The following is a 25,565-nucleotide window of genomic DNA, read 5'->3' as shown; positions in this document are numbered from 1 at the left end:
AAGATTTAAACTACCCTTAATGTTGTATTGTTAACTTTAAGGGTGAAAAAATAGCTGCCACAGCAATTATGAATGATTAGAAAACTTTATAATTGAGAAGTCTAAAATTGAAGAAGCTCTGGGTTAAAAAGGGTGAAATTGGATATCCTATAATTCTTTTTTTTTCATATACCTACAGTAGTTATTAAAAGACTTTTCTAAATTCCATTCCTTAAAATCTGTAAAAACCCTATGCAGCAGCCATACCATAATGACTTATGGAAACTGGGCCTTCTAATAATTTGCAATTGAGTGTTTATAGATGCCATATTATATTGAAAGTATTCTACTCTAGAAAATATCATCTCTGGATATAGTCATAGCCATACATAAGCAAAAATCTGCAGTAACAAATTTAAAATACCACAGGGACCAAGGAGACATAGATATCATGGAATTGTTGGTAATTCTAATTGAAATAAAACTCCCTACATTTCTTAGTGGATTCACTGTTAAGTACAAATACTGGCCGGCAATGTTTTGTATACAGATGCAGTTTATTGTCATTTGTTTAACACATACAGGTACATAATTACAGTAAGAAACAAGTTACCCTAAAGCACATCCATCACAAGGATATTAGGAAGCACATGGTAGCAGCAACCATAACACAGACCCCTAAGTCAGATGCCTTAGGTTAGACACTTTCCATGTCCATCCTACTTTACCATCTAGTTTATGTATAACGAGAAATGTATTCTTAAGATACAGTCCACAAAAATCAAATAATAGACTAACAAAGGAATGATTACATTAAAATAACTACAATATGCGAAAGGAAAAATTATCAGTAAGAAAGAGTTGTGACAGTTGTATGACAACATTTTACAATATAAAAAGACAATATTTTACCAATGAAAAATTATCAATATTACCATTCGCAACTGGGAATTTCCTCATCATTTTTTAACAATACTTGTGTAAACGACAATGAATTATGTGCCTATATATAGATAAGTTAACGGTAAAATGAGACCAATCGTAATACAAGTGTAACAATATTTTTAGGCTATTGGCACAATTTGTACGATTTCAACCCAGAAAACATCATTGATTTCATTATTAATTCATATTGAGACATACCAAGGAATGAGAGGAACATAAAAAAAGATATTTGACCTTGAGCAGACAAATTCGAGTGAAAGTTAGTGGCATATAGTCTTAATGCAGAGTGAGCTAAGTGGGTGGCATTGCCCTTTTTTGCTACCCAGCTCCTTCAAAATACAAATCAAAAATCCATGACCTCTTCATGCATTCACTACTACCTCTCACCATCCCTATTGGGTATTTGATCATCATTATTAAACACTACTTGTGTAAAAGGTAATGAATTACATGTCTCCTGAACTTTATGCTAAAGGAAAAATATCAACAAATGCAAACTTAATGATGCATCATTCCAGCGAGTATGCATGCCAGGTGCACTTCAGTAAGCAATTTGAGTAAACCCTTCATACCGTCAACTAGAACAATAATGCCTCTTAGATGTGGGGACGGAAATGCCTCACGAAGTCGCTCTTCCCAAAGAAAGTTTTCTCACATTCCCTGCAAGAATAGGGTCTCCCTCCTATCTGGGTGATGGTCGAGGGTGGACTAGTGAGCAAAAGCATTGCTGCAGGCATTGCATGAACAAGGTCAAACTCCTGTGCGCCTGAGCTTATGTACGGTGCATGGAGATTCTAAGAGAGAAGGATTTCAAGCAAATGCTACATGCATAAGGTTTGTCTCCTCTGTGCGTATGTTTGTGTGTGGTTAGCTGGCTACTGTGATAGAAAGATTTGCAGGAAATGTTACATGAATAATGTCAGTCCCCTGTGTGCATGTGCATATGGCTTTTAAGGGCACTAGTATGCGTGAAGGACTTCCTGCAGACACTGCAGATATAGTGTTTCTTCCGTGTATGTGTGTATAGGCATGTGCTTGGTAAGGTTATAATTAGGACTGAATGATTTACAGTGTATTCTACATGAAAAAGTTTTTTCTCCTGTGTGCGAAAACAAATGGTTGTACAAGGTGCTTCCCTGAGTGAAGGATTTCCTGCAGACACTGTAGACACTCCTGGGTGTATTCTTCGCATATGCTCGGTAAGGTGATCACTATGACTGAATGATTTACAGCATTTTACATGAATCAGGCCTCTCTCTTGTGTGTACCCATGTGCTTGTTGAGGTTGCTCCTCTGAGAGAAAGACTTATTGCAGATGCTGCATGTATAAGGTTTCTCTCCTGTGTGGGTACGCATGTGTGTGCTGAGGTTGCTCCTATGAGAGAATGACTTATTGCAGACACTACAGGAATAAGGCTTATCCCCAGTGTGAACACGCATGTGCTCGGTAAGGTAATCACTGCGACTGAATGATTTACAGCATATTTTACATGAATAATTCTTCTCCCCCGTGTGTATACGCATGTGCTCGGTAAGGGAATCACTGCGACTGAATGATTTACAGCATATTTTACATGAATAAGACCTCTCTCCTGTGTGAGTACGGATATGGGTGTTGAGGCTGGAACTCTGATTGAAAGGCTTATTGCAGATGCTGCATGTATAAGGTTTCTCTCCTGTGTGGGTACGCATGTGTTTGGTGAGGTTGCTACCCTGAGAGAATGACTTATTGCAGACGTTACAGGAATAAGGCTTATCCCCAGTGTGTGTAACCATGTGCTTGTTGAGGGTACCACTGAGAGAGAAAGACTTTTTGCAGATGCTGCATGTATAAGGTTTTTCTGCCGTGTGGGTACGCATGTGTTTGGTGAGGTCAGACCTCAGAGAGAATGACTTATTGCAGACACTACAGGAATAAGGCTTATCCCCAGTGTGAACACGCATGTGCTCGGTAAGGGAATTACTGCGACTGAATGATTTACAGCATATTTTACATGAATAAGACCTCTCTCCTGTGTGGGTACGGATATGGGTGTTGAGGTTGCCACTCAGAGAGAAAGACTTATTGCAGATGCTGCATGTATAAGGTTTTTCTCCTGTGTGTGTACGCTTGTGTGTGCTGAGGATGCTCCTTTGAGAGAATGACTTATTGCAGACACTACAGGAATAATTCTTCTCACCTGTGTGTACACGCATGTGATTGTTAAGAGTAGAAGATTTAGCGAAACATTTATAGCACACACTACAGGAATAAGGCCTCCCTCTTGCGCTGGAACACTTTCCCTTTTTGATGTCTCTAGTGCAAGAGGAGGAATTTAAGGAATCACTTTCTACACATGTGTCAGCTCCTACAGCCAACCTTCTCCCTTTTCTATCCTTTCCTTTCTCCAGAGTCCTTCTGGATACTCCCTTTAGAGGCCCATTTCCTTCATGCCTCAGCACTTGTTTTCCACTGTTTGTCCCTTTTATATCTGGCACCATGGATGACTCATCATCCACGACTAAATTTCTGGCACCGAAATGAGTTTCAAGGTGTTTGATGAGCTCACTTTTGGTGCTGAATCCACCTGTGCAGTGGTAGCAATTATATGAAGTTTCGTTTGACATTTGTCCCTTTACAGCATTTTTCGCCTCACAATTACTGAACTCATCTTTGTTCCCCATGACTGCTTCTGCGCAACTCCTCCTCTTTTTACTGATTCTGATCATCCTGAGGGCATTAGAGATAATTGGTGCATCACAACCACCTCCACCCCTCACAACAGACCTTGTGACTCTGCCTCCACTGATTTTGGATGCCTGCTTGTCCATCATATGGAATTCAGCAAGATGTCGACTTATCAGCAAGATCAGCTCCACATTTTTCCAAGTCCTCATTAATCAAATTCCTTCATTCCCCTGCATGAGATGCACCATTCGCAGATTAAATGAGTCAGTGAGGCTGAGGAAGGAATAGTCACCACTAAGATTTTTGCCTAAACTTCCTTTCACCACCTGGAAGCCCTAGAAAAGAATTTCAATACTTAAATCACAAAATAAAGCTATACTGGTCTAATTTATAAAAGCCCTTTAGTTGATAACTAAAGCCATTTGATAGAAAGCAATATACCGGCCTCTAAGCATCAAGATTGACCGCCCTTTTCATTATATGTTCATTTTTCATTTGATCTAACAAGAAGGTGTTCTGTCTTTCATCTACAATAAAACTGAAATTTGGAGCCAGTACTCAATAAAATTAATAGCACAAAAATGAAGCACATGAATAATGGTCATAGATGAGCTTCCTATTGAATTATTCATGTGCATAGAAGGAAGGTCAAGAAGAAGTAGTAAAATTGTGTAACAAAATATACAATAAAGTTACACAGCCACGGGAACCTGTAAAGACTATTATGATACAGATTCCAAATAAAGGAAGCAACAGAAAGTAAGAGGAACACCGAAACATCAGTCTGATTTCATACATGGCTAAGGCATTGCTGAGAATTCAGAATCTGAGACTTGAACGAATAACGGAATAGAATGCTGGTGACGAGCAGTATGGCTTCAGAAGAGGTAGGGGTACCATAGAAACTATTGCACATCTAAGAACATGGAAAAATGTACTGGGGAAGGAGAAAAGATGATAGCTTTGGCTTTATGGACCTGGAAAACGCATTTTACAGGGAAAAATGGGATAACCTATTGGGTATTCATAAGATAAAGAAAGTAGACTGGAGGGATGGTAGGCTGATTAGGGAATTGTACAAAACCAGACGGTGGCTATGAAAGCTTAAAGTATGAATCTGTGCCGGGCAGTAAGCAAGGGCTGCTGCCTTTCACTCACAATGCTTAACACATGCATGAAGGAGATGGTCAGAAAAGCAAGAAGAGCGAAAAATGAGAAGGGAATAAAGGATGAAATAAAAAATCATCAAGTTATTCGTCGACATGGAGATTCTTGCCAATGACAATTGGGGACTTCAAAAAATGAGGAGGAACAGTTTAGAGGAAGGAACAAAAGTATGTGTAGTGAAAACTAATGTTGTGACAGTAAATGACGATGAAAATGTGACTGTTATTATCAATGGGGAAAAGAAAGAGGAAATTAGAAGGTATAGATATTCAGGAAGCGTGCTGATATAAGACTGAAGAAGTAAGGCAGAGATAAAGGCAAAAAACTATGGGAACGGTAGCTATGCAATTAATTATTTTACAAAGACGAAAAACTTGTGTTAAATAGATGAAAAACGGAACAGTAACCCAATCCCGAAAGCCAAACACAGGGCTGCATCATTATAATGCTATTGTAATCGCTTGATGGTTGAACTGGGAATTGAAAATTGCCTTGGGAATTGCTGATAGTAAGTTGCAGAAGCATTTTATTCGCATCCCTTATCTCAAATTTGAAGATGCAATTAAGCAAAGCAATGTAAAGGAAGAAAGCTGGGAGACGTCCAGAGCAGTGATGGCTGCTCTCGGGAAAAAGGAGACAGAGGACAATTGCTATCTGCCACCTTTACCATTGATTATGCTGAATCAATGTGGGTACTTTTTAAAGTGGACAGAGTTTAGAGTAAATTCCAGGGTAATAATAATATGGAAAAGGCAATGAGTAAAAATGTGATGATATCTATCAAAGGATATTGTAATGCACAGAAATGAATCAATCGATGGCCTGTCAGGTCCAAATTTTCCGAATATTTTTTCGGTTGATAATGTATCAATAGTAATTACCCTGTAAGCCTCAGTGTGTACCTTTGTAATCAATTTATTACAATTTATACTATCTATGTAAAGTTACTTGGAAAGAGCAATCTAATACTATTATATACGATTTTCTTCTAATCATTTTAGTACTTGCTGACATTATACAAAATGAATTATTTCAGTTGGTAAGTCAATTTTAAAAGTACTAAAAATAAATTAATATAAACAATTACTTTAAAGTTAAGACTCCTCATATTATAACATATTCAACTAAATAATTGGCTTTTTCGCCAATTCATGTTTCTTAACCATATTTATGTATTAACTGTAAATATATTACTTTGTTTGTTTAAAACCTTCCGTCTATAAAACACAGTGAAAACATTGAGATACATAAGTAGCAAGTGAATTTCGAACACTTCAATTTTCGTGACATATTCATTTGGATTATCAATTTAATTAGTCTCAGTCCTTTTATCTTCCAAAAATGCCATTTTTAATTTAAGTTTTTTGCTTTCAAACGCTCATTTTCAGAAATGGAGACTACAATCCAAGGGTTAGGGCTAACAAATGAAAAATCAGCCACATTTCACAAGTTCATCTATTATTAATTACATATTTATCTACAATACAAGAATATTCAATTCAAAACGATCTCTCGCCCCTTATATCACTGTGGTTACTAAGATAACAGACAACAAACTTTTGTCATTTATATCCAAGGGCTTTACTATGACTGAACAGGAGTATACACACGTAGAAAAAGAATTTTTAAGTTTGGAAAACTGCATTAACAAATTTCTCAACATGGTACATGGACATTCATTTGTAATATGTACCAGGGGCTCAGGCAGGAGTTAGGGCTAGGATGGTTTCAGGCGCAACTATTACTGAGGTGCCTGGGTGTATGGCATACCTGACAGGGTTATCGGCAGGTGCAAGGGCCCTCTGCCAGGATAATTAAGATAAATGGTTAAAAATTTTGAGTTTTAATGCCTCGGAGGGATTTTTTATTAATCTTTGTACTATTCTATAAGTATTATTAATCCAAATAAATAAAATACATTAAACTTCAAAAATTGTCTGAGCTCTGGAGGGGGTGTTATCCCCCCAAAACACCCCTCGCTGTTCCACTGGTATGTACTGACTATACTCCAGTGTAGAATATAATGATTGGAGCTATTGATAAAATAATCTCAAGCAGGCTTCAAAGTTTGAGATTAAAATTAGAGAAATATAATGCTACAATAAAGTGCAAAGCAGGTGAATTCTTGGTCATGGACAAATTTGAAAATGTCAAATATTTTTGTCCAGAGTTAAAAATTGGAGATAGGATTTAATGTAATGACTCTAACTCACAGTAGAATATAGTGATTAAGGCTATCGATCACTTGCAGGAGAATTGTCTTAATTTCATTTAATACGTCTAGATTTTTTTTAACAATTCTTAAGATACATTCACATCTTATAACTTTAGATAGATTATAGGGGTTTAAATTAATTACAGCCGTGGAAAATGCCACAATCACGACAATAAAGTGAAATAATTCGGGCCGATTAATCGGCCCCTGGCACTTTTTGCGCAACCAGCCAGGGCCGGTACATCGGTCCGATTGCAGTTAAAGGGTTAAGGATGGAAAATAATAAGTCTCTATCAGCAATAAAAAAGCATGTTTACAGCAGAAAATGATCACGCCAAGCAAAGCATTTGCCATGATTCCCCCCCAAATAATGTACACTTAACCAAGCATTATGAACAAATAGAGACCTCTAGAAAGGAAATTAAAAAGGGAGTCTATCACCTTGCAAGAAGCATAATCAAGAGAAAAAATGATCAAGCCTATTCAGAGCAGTTGCCATGATCATCAGCCAAAACTCGGAATGAAAAGAAGCATTACAAAACTTGGAAATCAAATCATCGAAAGCTAAAAAATAATCAGGCAGCTTCAAGGCAAATGTCACGATCATCGCACAAGCCTCAGTATTAAAAGAAGCAATATGAAAAGTTTGAAATAGGTACATCATGTCAGCAATTAAAAAGAGCATCCTTAAAAACTTGGAAAGTAAATTCACCATTCATACTATTCAGGCTTCTTCAAAGGAAATATCATGAGCATTCCTAGCAACTCAGCACTAAAAGAACTTTTTAAGAACAATTGAAAAGAGGGCACTTCAGAGTGACAGTTGAAAAGAGTAACTTCAAGAAAAAAGTAACTTTGTTGTTGTAAAGTTGAAAAGAGTAACTTTGATAACTAAAAAGGCACGTTCTATTATACAAAATATTATCGCAGCTAAAAAGCAAAGAGGAATTCACTGAGGTTGCCCAATTCCATCCCATAGAATTCCATTCTATTGCCACTCCGTCACATTTTAATCGACTTTCAAAAATGTCCGCTGTGATGATTGCATACCAATCAGATTTTTCCCAATATTTTGCTCAATGGAAATAGCAAATGCAAGGAAAAGTATTGAAGGTATATGAATTTGATAAATATCATTATCCTGAATGCAAATTTCTGTTTAAACCCCTCATTACACCTTATTTCCCCATGACACTTGTATCAATTATTTCGTCACCGACGTGAGTGGAGACTTGTAAACCCATTTAAACGCATGGTGGGTGAAAACTCGTTTAAATTAGAAGATCTTGTTTTGTAAAATTCGTTTATGAAGCCATTGTAACTGGAAACCTCATAAGCTTTGCACTAAATAGAGCAATAAAAACGAATACAGCATTGATATTATGATGACATTTAAAATGAGTATCCATTAATACTAATAAGGCACGTTCAATTTTACAAAATGATCATGCTGGTTAAAAGCAATGTCATCAGCATCCCATAAAAATAAGCACTAAAATAAATATTGAGATCCAACGAAAATAGTATCTCTATAATGGCAATAAAAGGAACGTCTATCAGCAGTCCAAAAGCATGTTCACTAGAACACAATCATGAGGCAGTCCAAAAGAAAATGTCATTAGAATACCCAATACTCAACACTAATACTGCATTATGAACAAATGGGAATAGATACTTCATGATGGGAATTAGAAAGAGCATCTACCACCACTCGAAAAAGCAAAGTCACAAGCACAAAATAATAATGGGCAGCTTAAAAGCAAATGTCATGGTGATACCAGAAAACTCAACATTAAAAGAAGCAATATTAACAATTGTAAATAGGCACTCAATGATGAAAATTGAAAAGACACTCCCTAATAATTTGCCACGAATAAACAGGCATCCTAATCCATGAAACGTAAATTCGAGTCAGCCATAAATTTTATTTGATAAACGAACTTATGCCCTCACCAATTACGTCATCTCTGTTCGCTTGTTATTTGATATCAAGTCAGCAGATACTTTTAAACGGGATACGCTACGGAACCCCCATGTTCTCCAGATAAAGCATCTTGATACATTAAACCGAATATACGAAGCTTATATCTCCATGAATGATACCCAGACTTAAGTACTAAGTCGTCCTAAAACATGTCACTAATAAAACTGTCGAGGTTAAAGCCAAATTTTCGGAGAAACAGATATCAAGTTTCAAAACAAACTCGAATTATATTTTATATTCTAGGATGTCGCATCCCAAAACAGATCCTACGTACTTACAAACCTCTATGTTATAAAAAAAGAATCAGATTTGAAACTTCTCATAGAGAAATACACCTCTAATCAATTATATTTGCTGAAATTAGAGGTTTCCGGTTTAGAATTTCATATTTTCGCTACTTTTCCCAAAGATCATACACAGCCAATTTACAAAAATATAGTAAGCTTTTAAGGCTTAAATTGCGAGGGTTTAAATATTTCTGCGACGTTGACAGAGAAGAATGTGATACTTCAAATGCCGCGAGAGGATTTTAATACACACGGTATTCCTACCAATAATGGTATTTAAGGACACAAAAGTTGATAAGACAAAACAGTATGATAACATCATGTAGTACATATACCTGCGAACATTTAGAACACATAATATCATTACGACAGGGCCAAACAACTCCGAAAAGCATAATACATTACCTAGAAGACGGAATACTTGCTATCACACCTAGAGAGTAATCCTGATTAATGAGAGACCACTTGCAGGATTTTACTATGAGGTGGTGATATGTAATTATGCATTTTTAATGAGAACCATAAACAACAAAACACACTAGAAAGTCACGCAGTATTCTCCACCATAAATATGGATATGATCAAGAAGCCTACTTATAGGGTTCTTGGATATGATACACGAATAAGAAGTCAGTGACGCCGGCATGAAAACAGAAGATTATATACTAATATCTCCATATAAAAACAAAAAAAAGATGGATTCGGCACCACCTCAATATCTATTTTGCTAATAAGTCGGTATATCGAGTCCTCTTGTTTAAAGGCAAAATTAACACATGCATATAATTACGTTAACATGTATATAATTACGTTAACATGTTTACCCACGAAAACTACATAAATCGACTTGAAGGAAGTCCTGCACAAACGCGAATGTCTAATGATGAGAACGCTATCTTCTATAACGCACACAAAAAACAGATTTTGCTCTTTTCCAGAATACACGAAGCTACTTCAAACTCCCTTTCATTAATTAATCGAACCGTCGCTTCACATCATACCCAAACATATAGGCTATATAGAATAGCTAATCACACCACGAAAATAATCTTTAAATCCAAAAATATGGATATTATACACGAATATGAATTCAGGGCAGGGCCTAACAGTAAAAAAATATCCAATAATTTTCTCAACTTACTTGACAGGAAACAAAGGATCCAGCAGCAACTTAAAACCTATTTTGCAAATAAGCGGACAACGTTTTAGTTTAAGGTCAACAACAACACATTCATGTAGGTACTTATATAGCTTAACCACTACCATCTTTACAAACAAAAAACTACTAACCTCAACTAAAAAGATTCCCGGAATCAAAATAAATCCAAAAGTATTGTTTAATAATGAGAGTACCACCTTTCAAAGCAAACAAAATAGGGAGTTTATTAATTTCCGTCATAAACACAATTTCCCGATATGCTCTCGTTCACGAACTAATCATTATGCCACTCGACTCGACGTTATCGACTCAAAAGTCGAATTCAAAACGCATCGACACATCGATATTAGAATTCGCACGGCGGGCATTTAAGAGTAGATATACATTGCAGCCTCAAAACAAACTAAAGATAGCCTGGGTGCTTACATCTGTTATTACCAATCTTATTATTGAATCTGCGGTTATTTCAACAATTATTCGTTTCATGAATTTCAAGGCCTTAGCTGATTAGCTACCTGAAAGCAATACGACCTATGTATTTGACCGAGACTATGATCACAGAATCCCAGAAGGAAACTACTTTCATTTGGATGATAAGTGAAAATACTGAGTAATACTCAAGGCAAGGTCCATAAAAGTCAGCAATTAATAAATCACCTCAAATATATATCTCGATGCAACAGCATGGATAGAGAATGTTATCAACAATTTTCACCATAGAGTTTATATTACTATATAAGTGTAGAGCATTTACGATTTTCATGATCATTTGACACGGTCACATCATCCGTGAAATAACCATGCTAACGTAAGACCATGTACACAAGGTTGGTTTAGAATTGCGGTTTTATAGTTGCTTTTTCTTCTGCTGAGAGCATACCAAGGCCAAAGTTTGAAGGCTACTTGCATCAAATGGTCACTTCATTTCAAATTCATGAATATTCCTTTGATTTACTGGAGATTATCAAATTTTTCGTTACGATTATGTATATATAACACCAGAAAGGAATTTAAGCCCAATTTCAGCTCCCATACATTGCTTAACCCCCTTTTGTCAGCAAAAAGATTCCAGAATATCTTTATTTTAAAGTTCATAAATGTTTTTTTCAAAATAGCCATGTCAGAACTCATATAATCATCCTTAATAATGTATCAGTTTAAATTATTGCAAATGGAAGCTTGAATTGCTTCATTTTCCGACGAAAGGCCCATTGTATACGTAGTCTTCTCATGGTAAGATACACACTTAAAGCCCTGAGTCTAAATTAATCTTTGCTTGATTGGGCTGTTATAAGCTAGGGTGTCGATGAGCATTTATGTATTTTATGTCTATCTGTTGTAATGTGATTTTTAGGTGATATTTAAAATTGTGCTTTTTATAGCCCCTTTTCATGGTATACGTATCCCTATTTTATATCGGACAAGCTAAGCAAAGACTGGTTTAGATTCCAGGTTTGTAGCTGCAATTCTTCCCACTAGCGAACCTTGTGTACCATCGAAAAGTGATGAATTCTTGCATTCTGAACATAAACTTATAAAATATTGACTTTACTTGCATGAACTCCGAAATACCTATTTAGAAAACCCTTTCTGCATACTAAGAAATTTGGGAATTATGTTTCTCACTGAAGCTGCCAATATGGCGCTTAATTCCACTTTGACACAAACATCATATCACTTAGTGAAATTTTCATGTATTGTATGGGAAAGAGGCTAATATTTAAAGGAGGATATTCAGCCTCTTGTAGATGTGTCTCTAGAGGTAAAAACCGCAACTAAGTATCCTTCTAAATAAGTACACTAGTTTTTCCATATGTCTCATATTATAAAGTGGTGTTTACGTGTCAATGAGAATGAGAATTGTTATGTATATTGTGTTTAAGCTGTTGCAATGTAACTTATTTTTAAGTTGATTTATTAGTTGTTTCCTTTTTTAATTTTTTCGTTGAGCATTGCAAGGTATTTTCATACATCATCGCAATGAATGTAGTTTACCTGAGGGAATTTGAAATCTGTGTCAATGCTGATCAGTGACAATTGTTTATACGCAATTTCTTTCCAAACCTTTATTTATCTCTGGTTGCAATCTATGGAGTTCTCTCTCCTTACCTATAAAAATTCCCCTTCCATAATCATTTGCAAATAGGGTAGTTTCCTTCATCAAAGAAAACGAAAGGCATTGATTGTGATTCGTTACCCACCATTGGTGTATTCACAATACACAAATTATTTGGTTTTTGAAATACCGGTTTAGACGAATGGCAAGGGTCAAATTTTATCCTCAATTGAAAAAGGCCAGATTGGCGCCCATGCGATTTCATTCCACGTGACGTCACAGGGACCTAGTTTCTACACGAGAGGATAGGAGTTATACATCGTCTGAGGTTACCAATGCATGCATGAGGCACAGAGCTCAGGGAAACATGTCTTAATAATCACCTATTAAAACTGTCTAAGGTCGGAAAGTTTTCTTCATTTGATAAGGTATTAATAAACCTTTCTTAAGCCAAGTGCTACCAGACAGCAAGGTGCTCAGCTACCCACTAGCATCCTGCGTCCTATCAGCGCTCAGAGCCTCGATCAAGGTCACCTCACAAGGCCGGAGGGGGAACCAGAAATACGTCGTACTTTTTCCCTTCATTCCTACTTACGCGTTGAATTTTCGCGTGCTTGAAATGTTTCACTTTTCATTTAATCGCAAAAAATAGATATCATCATTTAAAAATCTAAAAGCGTGAAATACGTACTCCAGGAGTAATAATATTTCGATTTAGGCAATAAAAAAATAATAGGAAACCACCCTATTTCCAGTAAGCCTTTATATCCATTTTATTTATTATTTATCATGTCTTTATAAATAATCTAGAAAAAATGTGTCTAATTTTTCTCCATTACCCAATTTTAACTGTACTACTATCATACTCTTTTTTTATTGTCTGAGCAGAAATGGATGGAAGCATTTGTTTTTAAAAAACGCATAGCATAAAGAAACTTCATGTCTTCATTCAAATTTGCAAAGTGTTTAATGTTCTGCCAATAGGGGACCTAACCAATCTTAAGTAATGATACACCATTTGCCATGCAATTCACACTTTTTAAATTTTATACACTTCTTCAAGCCATAAAATAATGATATTAGGCAATGAATGAAAACATTTGTATTAAAAATTATTATATAACTATATGTAACTGCTAAATAGTTTTATACTCGTACTTTATTTATAACAGGAGGTATTCAATTTCCCTTCCGGAGCTTGTTGGAGAATAAATATTCTTAACTCTCTTGATGCATATGATTGGCACATGTTTCAACGGAAGTGGTTGCCAGCTTCCCCTGTTCTACTATTATCTTATAACGGTCCTCCTCTCTGAGATTGAGAACGAGATATGGATGATAGATAAGAGTATTTTCAGTACTATTAGCAAAGAGACAACATAAAAGGGCCCAATTCCATTGCATACAAGCTTAACTGATGCTGTCATTTGAGGAGCATTGTAAACGGTTCACAGAAATGTCTGCAGCATGGAAATGACTGCAGAGTGTTCCATTCACTCATCATATTTGTAACAGAATAAACTCCAAATTACCTGTGCACAAATTTTGAGTTGTTGATAGACAGAATTTCAACAAATCTAACATGAATTTTTTTTCTACAGTGAAGCTTAATGCAACTTTAACATTTAATTAACCTAATGCTATTTTTTCCTTCCTTTAAGCAAATCAGGACATGCTCACAAAAACATTTCCATCATCAAGTTTTAGTTTCTATTACAAATGAAATACACATGAATTTCAATGAGTAGAAATTCCCTTGGACTGCTGCAAATTAAGCCATTGCTGGCTGACAGTGCATATCACAATGCAGATTGCCATGGCAATTTTACCAAAGCTCATGGTACTAGGTGTTAGGCCCCCATGGTTTATCAAGGATGGCAACACGCGGGAGAAGAGACATTAATGAACCCGCAACCAGTTGAGAGCCTCACGAAATACTTTTCTTCCTAAAAACGAAATCAATGTCACCCACAAATAATTCTTCCCATCTAATATTCGTAACTGTAACAGACATTCCCATTTAACACTGCAGATATCGTCCCAAAAAGTGCCATGGTAAGTGAGAGATGCATTATTTCAGACATTATAATTTAAATTCTGAGCACCATAGGATGAATTTACTGGATAAGGATTTCTTTCTGGGGGGGCACAAGCAAGGCCGTATCCAGGATTTTCTTTCCTTCTTTATCCTACTTTATACATATATATCTTCCATAAAAAAACTTGATGCTATTTTTATCATTAATTATTCAGCTTCTACACATCAGCTATTTGTAACACGCTTGTAAATTAATGTATGCAATTCGAATACTGTCACCATCATTAGTAAAACCAATTTCACTAAAATTCCTTCGTGTAACATCTAATTAACCAGAAGATGCAAAAAAGCCACTTCCAATACCTTGGGGAAGTTATTGGAAGTCATTGGGTTTATAGTCAAAAGAAATGATATTAGACTGCAATTCTAAACTTGTTTATATAAACTAAGACCTAAACGATTACTACTTTTAATTGAGACTTTGAAGGCTACTTGTTTACTTAACATAAGATCTTAATATAAATTAATTACCACAATAAGAGGAATTCCTGCTATTAAAATCAATGCTGATATGAATATAATTGATTTATTGTTGTTCTGATTTACTCAAATTGTAGATGTATTGTTTATAGTAAATGCACTATAAGTTATTCGTAGATAAAAATTTAATGTAATTATGGTAGTTATGATTATTACAATAATCAATAAAAATCTTCAAGTAATAGACAAAAACTACATTGGATAAGGTATTGGAAGTGGTAATTGAATTTTTCAAGAATGGTTAAACATAAGTTGGTACCTTCAAAAGCAATGTAAAGCTGAATATCTGGGCAAATCGCACTTAGCCCAAGTGCCATAAAATGTGGAAATATATTGCACATTGGCCATGGAACTCACTTACCACAAGCACGGGGAAAGTGTGATACCTTAAAAAGGCTTTAAGAAATAAATTATAGAATTGCCACTTTACAGAGAGAGGAATGTAAGTCCAAAACTCTTTTTCGGTTATTAATGCATATATTTTACAATGAATCTGAGAATTTTAACAAGCCTAGAAAAATTTCCTGGAGTAGTTTAAAGTTGATGTATGCTATCTAGGGTCAGTCAACAGGCTACCTTTTCAGTTTTAATAGGTGATTGTTAAGGCATGTTTCCCTGAGCTCTGTGCCTCATGCATGCATTTGTAACCTCAACACTTAGCACACCTTAATAGGGTGGTTTCCTATTTTTTTTAATGCCTAAATCGAAAGATTATTTCTCCTGGAGTACGTATTTCACGCTTTTAGATTTTTAAATGATGATATCTATTTTTCGCGATTAAATGAAAAGTGAAAATTTTCAAGCGCGGGAAAACGAGGCGCATAAGTAGGAATGATGGGAAAACGTCGTGCCACGCATTTCTGGTTCCCCCTCTCGCCTTGTGAGGTGACCTTGATCGAGGCTCTGAGCGCTGATAGGACGCAGGATGCTAGCGGGTAGCTGAGTACCTTGCTGGCTGGTAGCGCTTGGCTTAAAAAAGGTTTATTAATACCTTATCAAACGAAGAAAACTTTCCAACATAAGCCAGTTTTAATGGGTGATTATTAAGATATGTTTCCCTGAGCTCTGTGCCTCATGCATGCATTGGTAACCTCAGACGATGTATAACTCCTATCCTCTCGTGTAGAAACTAGGTCCCTGTGACGTCACGTGGAATGAAATCGCATGGGCGCCAATCTGGCCTTTTTCAAATGAGGATAAAATTTGACCCTTGCCATTCGTCTAAACTGGTATTTCAAAAACCAAATAATTTGTGTATTATGAATAAACTAATGGTGGGTAACGAATCGCAATCAATGCCTTTCGTTTTCTTTGATGAAGGAAACTACCCTATTATGTAAAAAAATTTATAAAGCACTGACATAGATGATTTTAGCCAACAATATTGTTATCAAATCACTCAAATATCATACAAATATGAAAAAACCAAATATATAATATTTTAACATAACAACGGGCAAGTACACAAAATAGCCATGGTGCGTTAAAAATCATTTTTCTTAATATGGTTTAGAAATTTTAATCTTTTTGTTGAAATATTTTATTGGATACTTTTTGAGTAGCTAATTTACCTTTTAGTACTTGTATGCTTATGCATTTCTCTCATCTCTTAATGTTTAATATGACTTTAAACTGGCAAATGAACTTTGAAAACGTCCGCAAATACGATTCTATAAATGACCTAAACTTCAAAAGTTCAAATTTAAATCCAAACAGGAGGTTTAAAGTAAGAGAAAGATATCGAAAACACATCCCAAAATATTATTCGTATCTGTTGATATCCTTAATTCGTAGGTCATAGTTGAATTCCACTTACCCACTAATTTTTTGCTAGGATTGGATTTTAAACACATAGTTGTACGAAAAGATAAAACATCTGCAGTCCTCACCACTGAATAACCAAAATCAGAAACACTACATGGGAAACTGGACTTATTTCACTATTCCGTCGATCATTGGAGAGGTCCTTTAATATCATTTAATATTGATAATGAACTTATTTAATGCACCATTAACTTTTGTGTCCTAAACAAATGATCCTGATAATAAATTTTGTATCCTATGCTTTTTAATAAATTTTGCATGTACTAATTTGATGCAGACATATATCTTAATACCTTGCCCGTTGAGGCTTCGTCAAATACACGATTAAGTTACTTTTTCACTTAGTTATTGTCTTAATCTGTTGAACCCACAAATACAAACATCTTACTCAAGTTTTCAATCTCGTCGATATGAACGCGAAACTATTAAGGCTTGCCTACACAGTAAACTAACACGAACAAGTTAATATCTACTTACTTGAATGATTTTACATTATTTGTAAGTTACACTAGAATTCCAATGAAAAATAAGATGCACTCACCCTTAAGTAATTTATACACGAAAAATTTCTCAGTTCTGCATCCAATTTATGACAAATATTTCTGAAATCATTGAATTCGATGAGCTTTACCAAGCGCAGTGCACATAAATAGCCAGGCAGGCCATCTCCCACAGCACCCTAAGGAATCAATTAAAACATATGCAATAGACTTCGGACCTATCGTGGAAAATAAGTTCATAGAACGAAATAAAAAAAGAACTTAGGAAATCAATAAAATGTAACCCGTCACTTACTTTTAATTCGACTAAATCATATATGGCATCCTCGACAGTTATCTCGCTTGAAACAATTGAGGTAAATACGTGGTAATAATAATCATATTTCTTCATGCAGAGTCTGCATAGGGTACTCTCGGAATGATTTCATGAAGACTCCGAGAAATCATACTCGTGCTTCCACTGCAATAACTCATTCATTCTCTAAATCAGTTCACTCCAACAAATCATCCACGTATCACTCAGTGATTTCAAAATTCCTAATACATTAATATCATTTCCATGAAGTACACCAATGCAAAAATATTAGACTTATCAAAGAAAAGGGTGTAATAAGCTCACATTTAAATAGGACCTCAAAAAGGAATCACATAGCAGCAGGATAAACAGCAAATATTTTAAAAGAATTTCAAGCTTATTGACTAGAACCCTACATAAGGACGATTGTCTTTGTGCGCTCCGATCGTCATTTGCCCAAAATTCGTGTATTGCCGATATTTTTTGCAGCTGAATTATTCTGTTCTAAAATCAAAGAGTAGGTAAGAGGCAAAAAAATACATCAAGAACATATTCCTCAAAATTCTTCACGTTCATTTACGTGTGTTATGAGTTGGTCATTGGTAAATTCAAATGTATCACTTTTATGACTGAATGAATTGTAAACACTTAGTTATACCAAAATAAAAAGCGACTTCGGTCGTCACCATTCAGGTACCAACTGCATGTTAATTAATGCCTCATCAGGATTCGGAAACACTATGAGGGAAATTGGACTTTTTTCACTGCTCCGTCGATCATTGGCGAGGTCCTGTCATAACATTCAATATTGTTAACTAACAAATTTAATGCTACATTAAGTTTTGTGCTTTAATAAGAAGTGCTTTTCAGTTATTTTTTCATGTAATAAATTGATGAAGTCACTAAGCATTTAGGCCTGTTTACACGATGCATTAACAGGTATGAGTTAATGTACGTTTTCATGAATGATTTTTGTGGACCACAATGGTAAATGTACGAATGCATGAACCAAATTAGAACAAGTTCTCTTTTCTGTGCATGCATTCGCACAAGTTGGGTGGTTACACGGTGTATTTTGGCGTTCATTCTCGTGTTCATACATTTAAACATTAACCCGTACGTGTTAATGTGCCGTGCAAACAAATGCATTGCCCGTCGTATACTTCGTTATCGTATACACAATTAATTACATTTTCAAGTTATTGCTATAATCTGTTGAAACCACAAGTACAAACATTTATTAAAAATTTCATTCCAGTCTATATGAACTTTAAACTATTAAGGCCGGGCTACACGTTAAGTTAACACGAACAAGTTAATATCTGGTTACGTGAATGAGTTCACATTATTTGAAAGTTATACGAGGCTTCCAATGAAAAAAAATAAGATGCACTCACCCTGAGGTACTTTCTACACGAAAAATTTCTCAGTTCTCCGACCGATTTCTGACAAATATTTATGAAATCATTGAATTCGATGAGCCTTTTCAAGCACAGTGGGCTGGCAGGCAGGTCATCTCCAACAGCAACCTACGAAAGGAATGAAACATATGCAAGAGATCAGACTTGCTGTGGAAAACATGCTCATAAAACGGAATAAAACAATAACTAAGGAGATCAGTAAAATGTAAACCCTCACTTACTTGTAAGTCAACAAAATCGCCTACGGCACCATTTACAGTTATCTGGCTTCCTGCAATTGAAAAGAATATGTTGTAACAATAATCATTTTTCTTCATGCAAAGTCTGCACGGAGTACCCTCAGAATTCCTTTCTGAAGACTCAAATTCCCAGTGATAATACTCATGTTTTCACAGCAATAACTCATTCTATCTGTAAAACCAGTTCACTCCTCAAACAAACCACACAGCACTCAGTTATTTGCAAATTTCTAATACATTACGTTCATTTCTATGACTTACGCCAGCGCAAAAACTTCAGAATAATCAAGGAAAAGTGCATAAAAAGCTCAAATTTACATTGGACCTAAAAAATAAATCGCTTTTCGACAGAAAAGACAGCAAATATTTTACACGGACACCATGCTCATTGACTTCCTAACTCTGACCATGGTAGCAAGATTTAGTTTACCTACCGGACTTCATTTGCATTTTACACCGCTACAGGATTGCACATGCAACAGGCCTAAAATCGAAAAAAGAAATATTTCCCACAATAAGTGATATATTATGCTACTGAATTAAATTGTTTGAAAAACAAAAATATTTTTAACCTTTTTTAATTCTACATTTAAGAATTTTGAACTCTTTCTCATATTTAAATGCTGTAGATGTACTGTGACCTGTGGACGCCGAAGTTGGGCTTAAACTTCGTTTCTTGCCAAGTCATTGATTAACTTTTAACCTAACATTTTTACACTACAATCAATCGAAAATTTGACGAATTTATAATGAAATGGTCCTTTATTTTTTGAAATAGAAATAAATTACTCTTCAAACACGGATGTTTGGCCTGCTCCATAGGTGCGCTCTTGGCGGATAAAATGGTAACTAGAAAACATCGGTTCTATACAGAGGTTGATTGTATAGTCATAAAATAACAAGTTAACATTGTGGATTAATCTTGTCGTGGATGTTTGTCCGAAGAATTTACAGTCGTGTGATAAATTGTTGAAAATTTTCTCAATCCATGCTATTGAGTCGTGATATATCTTTCCATCGATTCATCATGTGTTGGCTCTTGTGTTCCTTTCGTTGAGCTTTCTAATGTATTTCATTTTCACTCATCATCTTAGTGAATGTAGTTTCCTTGTTAGATTATGTGATCTATGTCAATGCTGAGTAGATAATTTCTTTGACGATAAACCTGATTGAAAGAGCGAATGAGATTTTGAATCGACAACATGAGTCGCACCATCGGGATTTTCACTGAATCTTCAGATGGGAATCCAGAAATAGACCTTTGCAGACTTTGTAGGGAGAAGCATAATTGTTATTACAGCATATTCACTTCGAATGTAGCATGCAAAATAACTGTGAAGGATGCCCTACACGATTTAGTTGGTTTACAAGTAAGTAGCACATTAAATTTTATCGATTTTCTTTACAATGGTGCTTACTCCATTTTATGTTTTAATCCCAAACTCTATTGATGTGTAACTTGTTTATTAACATCTCAGGTTGCTGTGGGAGATGGACTGCCCACTACCATGTGTCCACTGTGTTTGAAGAAACTTACGGAATTCAGTGTTTTCAAAAAGATTTGTTTAGAATCAAACGCCATTCTGAGAAAAAGTTTGCCGACAAGTTGCTTCAAGGTGAGTACTTATCGTAATTTCTTATTTGAGGACTGGTGTAGTTTAAGTGTTGCAGAGTTAAATGTGAAACCCTTTGGTTTATGTCGACAGCAGTAGGAATCAAGAAAGATGCATTTTGCGAAACGGTTTACGGAAAAGTGTAACAAGTCCAATTTCTCGTAAATGGTTTTTCCCTACCCGTCTATCCTAGGCAAGGTCCTATTAATGTTGCAGTTGGTGTTACAGTTGCGACGATTGAAGACATTTTGTCTTCTGGTAAAATTAAGTGTGTGCTAAACTACTAGGAAAGTGAAGCATTCAAATTCAATATTTATCAACTCAAAAAGGCAATCTACCCACTGTGCTATACCACGCTACCTTTTTAAGTATATGATTAGGTAAACGGAGCATGTTAAAGTGAACAAAAAATCCCTGACGAATTGCTGCTAAAGATTGAAGTGTCAGAGACCCATAAATTGGTTTGTCAATGCGTTGTCAAATAAAGTCACATGTGCACGTAAACATATTATCTTTCTTTAGCTCCGAGTCTCTTCCTTACCTTTAACTATGACCTCATGAGGCTATGGTTATGTATAACTAAAAATATCTTTTCGAAGTTTCGGAAATTGATTGTTTATTTTCAAGTCATCTTGTATGAATAGATGGTGGTTACAATGAAGGCAAGATTGGCAAAGTATTAGAAATTTATTTAAGTGTGGAAAAATTAACACAGAAAACATTTTCGTCAAAAATGTAAAATTAGAAAGCAAATTAGGAATTTGGATGTGGTATATCTTTTCTGTATTTGTTAAGTTTATTTTTATTTAGTTTACTATTTTCCAATATTGGAATATAATTTTTATATTTGCATCAACTTTGATTATTTAAATCACAGCATATTTGGCTAGAACCATTTCTGTTAGTGCGCTTTTTAAAATTATTTGCATTTGTACTTATAAAAACATAATTGCTGTGTGATTGGTTTCGCATGTTTTAAGAATAATAATAACAGGGTAATTTAAAAAACCATTTCATGAAATAGTTTTGGAAGAGAAGATGATTTTGAGGTCTGTTTTCTTTCTGCATAAATATCACACCCTGTATTCTCTTCCAGAATTTATATTTGAGTATTAACAAGAGGTAAGAGAACATAACAAATACATTGAAAACATGCTCCACTTGTTTTTTTCCATGATTCTACTGTTGAGAAAAGAATAAATAGTTATTTTGGCCTTTTAACAGCTACTACTACAAAAATGATAGTTGCAGAAGCAAATTGAGTGCAAGAATAAGAAACTTGATTAACTGCAAAAAAAATTAATCTTCAGTCTCTCATTTGATTTCTCATGATTTGAAAAAATGGAAAAATGATACATCTGAATAATCTCCATTCTCTGTCATGTATTTTGCTGTAACGGGGCAGCTTCCATGGTCCCCAAGATATTTATAAAGGACCCTGTGAGAATTTGGAATGTCAGGGATCTTCCTGTTAATTTTTTTTCAGTTTGCGCTGTAGCTTTTCCGTATTTGATAAACAGGCATGCAGAGACCAAGCTATTTTTATATAATAGCAGAGGCAATACGTGTAACATTCTTCTCCGTAATGCTTTGAGTATCCCATGTTTGTGTTTTAAAGAGATAAAGGTTTATCCCTGTTTTTTTTCCTCAGAGTTTTGAAGGAGGAGGGTCAGATGATGAGTCGGAGCCTTGTGTGGAGACTAAGGACTGCATTCAAGATGTCATTGAAAACACTTCAGAGTTCACATGCTCAGCCCAAATGACTGAAGTGTACATTCCTGTGCCAGACTGCTTATTGCCCAGGGAGGATAAGTTGGTAAGTTATAATCTCATTCACAGTGAACACTGGGTGCTTTCCATTCATTGACACACGTCGACACAAGTCAACTTGCGTCGCGGTTTTTGTGTTCCATTCGGTGTGTGTCGCCGACTGTTGTGACACAAGTCAACAAACGGTAACGCACAGGAATAGGAGAGTTATAAACAAATGCCGCGAGCCGACACAAGTCGACTCATGAGTCGCATGAATGGAAAGCACCCACTGAGTCTAATCACCTTCAGTTTTACAAATTTCTCGGTTGTATGAGGAATGGGGGTGTGTCTGTTACAAATTTAAGAATTTTGGTGGGAAGTCACTGGCATAATGCAACCTTCAGATGTTGTTCTTTCTAGTAGTGACACATGAGGCAGGAAGTGGAACCACACAAATGTTTTTTCATGCAAGTCAATAGCAGTTGTACAGCATTGATGATTTGTTGACAGAAATTTTTCTTATCCTGTGGACTATACTTTTGTATAACTTTGTCAAATCTCTGTTCAAGCCATTAGGGGTTGTGTCTGTTATAAATTTAAGAATTTTTGTGGGAAGTCACTGCAATAATGCAACCTTCAGATGTTGTTCTTTCTAGTAGTGACACATGAGGCAGGAAGTGGAACCACACAAATGTTTTTTCATGCAAGTCAATAGCAGTTGTACAGCATTGATGATCTGTTGACAGAAATTTTTCTTATCCTGTGGACTATACTTTTGTAAAGCCTTTTCAAATCTCTGTTCAAGCCATTAGTGGTGGCTATTACAAGGCTGTCTCTTGATTGCCCTCTATTTGTTCAAGCCATCATCCTCCATTATTTCAACAGAGGAACCAGCATAAACTATTGTGGATCCTTTTTGTAAGCCTAGGTGAAGAAATGATGAAGACAATTCAATGTACAGTGGAACCTCGATGTATCATTCCCACTGTTGTGCCCTTACTGTAAGTGGCCAATACTCTCATTCTAACCATGTGATTTTGGTGGTGTAGCTTTCCCCTTACTAGTTGAGCGTTTATATGCTGGAGTTTGATCTGTGAGTAGTAAGAATCTCATGACTATTTTGGCCAGCTGGAGTGGTCTCACTAAAACGAGGAGTTTTCATTATCGAATGAGGGAATTGTTGTTCTTCCTTTATTTAGTGACGCCCATTATTCTCTTCTAGTTTCATGTGAAAGATGAGAGTGAAGACCCTCTGAGTGAAGGGAACTCTCCTGTGCCGCTCATGTCAGATCCAGCTGCAATAACAAGTGATGCCGTAGACCCATTGGCCACTGATGACCTGGTGAGTGTACTTTTGCCAAGTGTAATTTAATTTTTCTACTGCACAATGTCATACCTTTCTGCATAATTTATTAATGCTTCTCATCTGAAACGTACTGCATTTTGCCTTGCCTGTTCAGTCATGAACAACTACGGAAGAGCTTTCATGTTTGAATCATTTAAATTAAATGTAAATAACAGATTTTTTGGATTTTGCCAAACTGACAGCTCAACTTTGCTCACTGAGCAAGTAAGCTCTCTGTCATCTCGGCACTAAGCAGTCATTTGTTATGTGATCATACAAACACAGTTTCATTTCAGTTTACTATGGAGCGGAAGGGGGGATGTTAGGAATTGAGAGTTAAACTGAGTACTATATAATTAGGTGCACTGAAACAGATTGATCGTGGCATCATGATGTAGCTGCTAGCTAGATTCCATCAATGGCATCATTCCCTCCCAGCAGTCGTAGGCCCTCTGGTTATATATCAAGGAAACTAATGTCTCCAACCCTTTGGTTGGAGACATTAGTTTCCTTGATATATCAAATCTTGCATTTATGACCTTTGACCCCCATTATGACCTATGGAGGTCAAAAAATCAACAATACTGATAAATGAACTGCAAAACTGTCGTAAGTACCCTTAAAAACCTATCGCTCGACACGTTGGTTGCCACGATGGCCTGACATTTACCTTTAAGATCCTTGATCCCCATTGTGACCCCCTAAGGTCAAAAAATCAACAATACTGATAAATGAACTGCAAAAATGACTTAAGCACCCTTTAAAACCTGTGGTTCGACACGTGGTTGTCTCGATGGCCCGACATTTACCCCTATGACCTTAGACCTCAGTGTTAGCCTTCGAGGTCAAATACTGGATAAGACAAGCATTTGGACATTACTAATGACTTAAGCACCCTTTGAAACCCGTGGATAGACACCTTTGCTGGTATGCTATTCTTTTGCCACCCTTATGTCCTTGACTGTAACCTTACTGGGTCAATAGTTGAATTTTCATGAACAAAAGTGTTATTTTTGGTTTCCTCATGTCCGAAAACCTAAGAATTGACATCCTGATCAATGAAATTCAGACTTTTTTCTATCTCGATTTTTTTAACATTGAAAATTTTTGTTTGGGCTCACATTATAAGGTCAAAAGATCAAATTCTAAAATTTTGCTTGCACTCAACAAAACTTAGGACCTTTCCCTATAAGTATGCATATTTTCACGAATATCGCTGGAGTGGAAGTTACTAATATTAGAGGTCAAAAATGACACACAACCGTTGGGACAGTCTGAACAATAACATAAATCTAGGAAGCAAGATGCCTAGATCAGAATTCTTGCGAAAAATTTTGAGGGAGTTGGTAGTCATTTATAAGGAGAAGATCGGAAACAAAATGATCTCAAAATGAGCTGAAAAGAAAGACAGCTTATTTCGCTGATTTATCAACACATGAAAGTGCTACGAAGCAGAGAAAAGAATGAAGTGGTAGATATATTGTATGCCTGCAGAATAAAGACATTAAAACAAAATTGTTCTGTTGCTCGTGCAATAA

At 35.8% G+C, this 25,565-nt stretch overlaps 2 protein-coding genes across 6 annotated transcripts in view; one reads left to right on the top strand and one right to left on the bottom strand.

Annotated features, from left to right (window-relative positions):
* LOC124173201 overlaps positions 1-25,565 on the top strand; it is a 323,014-nt gene that overhangs the window by 209,979 nt on the left and 87,470 nt on the right. The window lies entirely within an intron of this gene.
* Positions 516-19,840, bottom strand: LOC124173196 (zinc finger protein 883-like). 4 transcript variants are annotated; one of them, XM_046552710.1, is made up of 4 exons: positions 19,579-19,839; positions 19,300-19,349; positions 19,055-19,186; positions 516-3,927 (listed from the first exon to the last, which is right to left on the bottom strand). In XM_046552710.1, the coding sequence occupies exon 4, from the start codon at positions 3,799-3,801 to the stop codon at positions 2,170-2,172; it is 1,632 nt and encodes a 543-aa protein (XP_046408666.1). In that variant the 5' UTR covers positions 3,802-3,927; positions 19,055-19,186; positions 19,300-19,349; positions 19,579-19,839; the 3' UTR covers positions 516-2,169. The 4 variants fall into 4 exon arrangements, with proteins under 4 accessions (XP_046408666.1, XP_046408667.1, XP_046408668.1 ...); XM_046552711.1 differs by having other exon boundaries at positions 19,636-19,839; XM_046552713.1 differs by having other exon boundaries at positions 3,803-3,927; positions 19,579-19,840.

Source organism: Ischnura elegans, assembly GCF_921293095.1.
Source record: "Ischnura elegans chromosome 13 unlocalized genomic scaffold, ioIscEleg1.1 SUPER_13_unloc_4, whole genome shotgun sequence".
NCBI lineage: Eukaryota > Metazoa > Arthropoda > Insecta > Odonata > Coenagrionidae > Ischnura > Ischnura elegans.
This window is presented reverse-complemented; position numbering and strand designations above follow the sequence as displayed.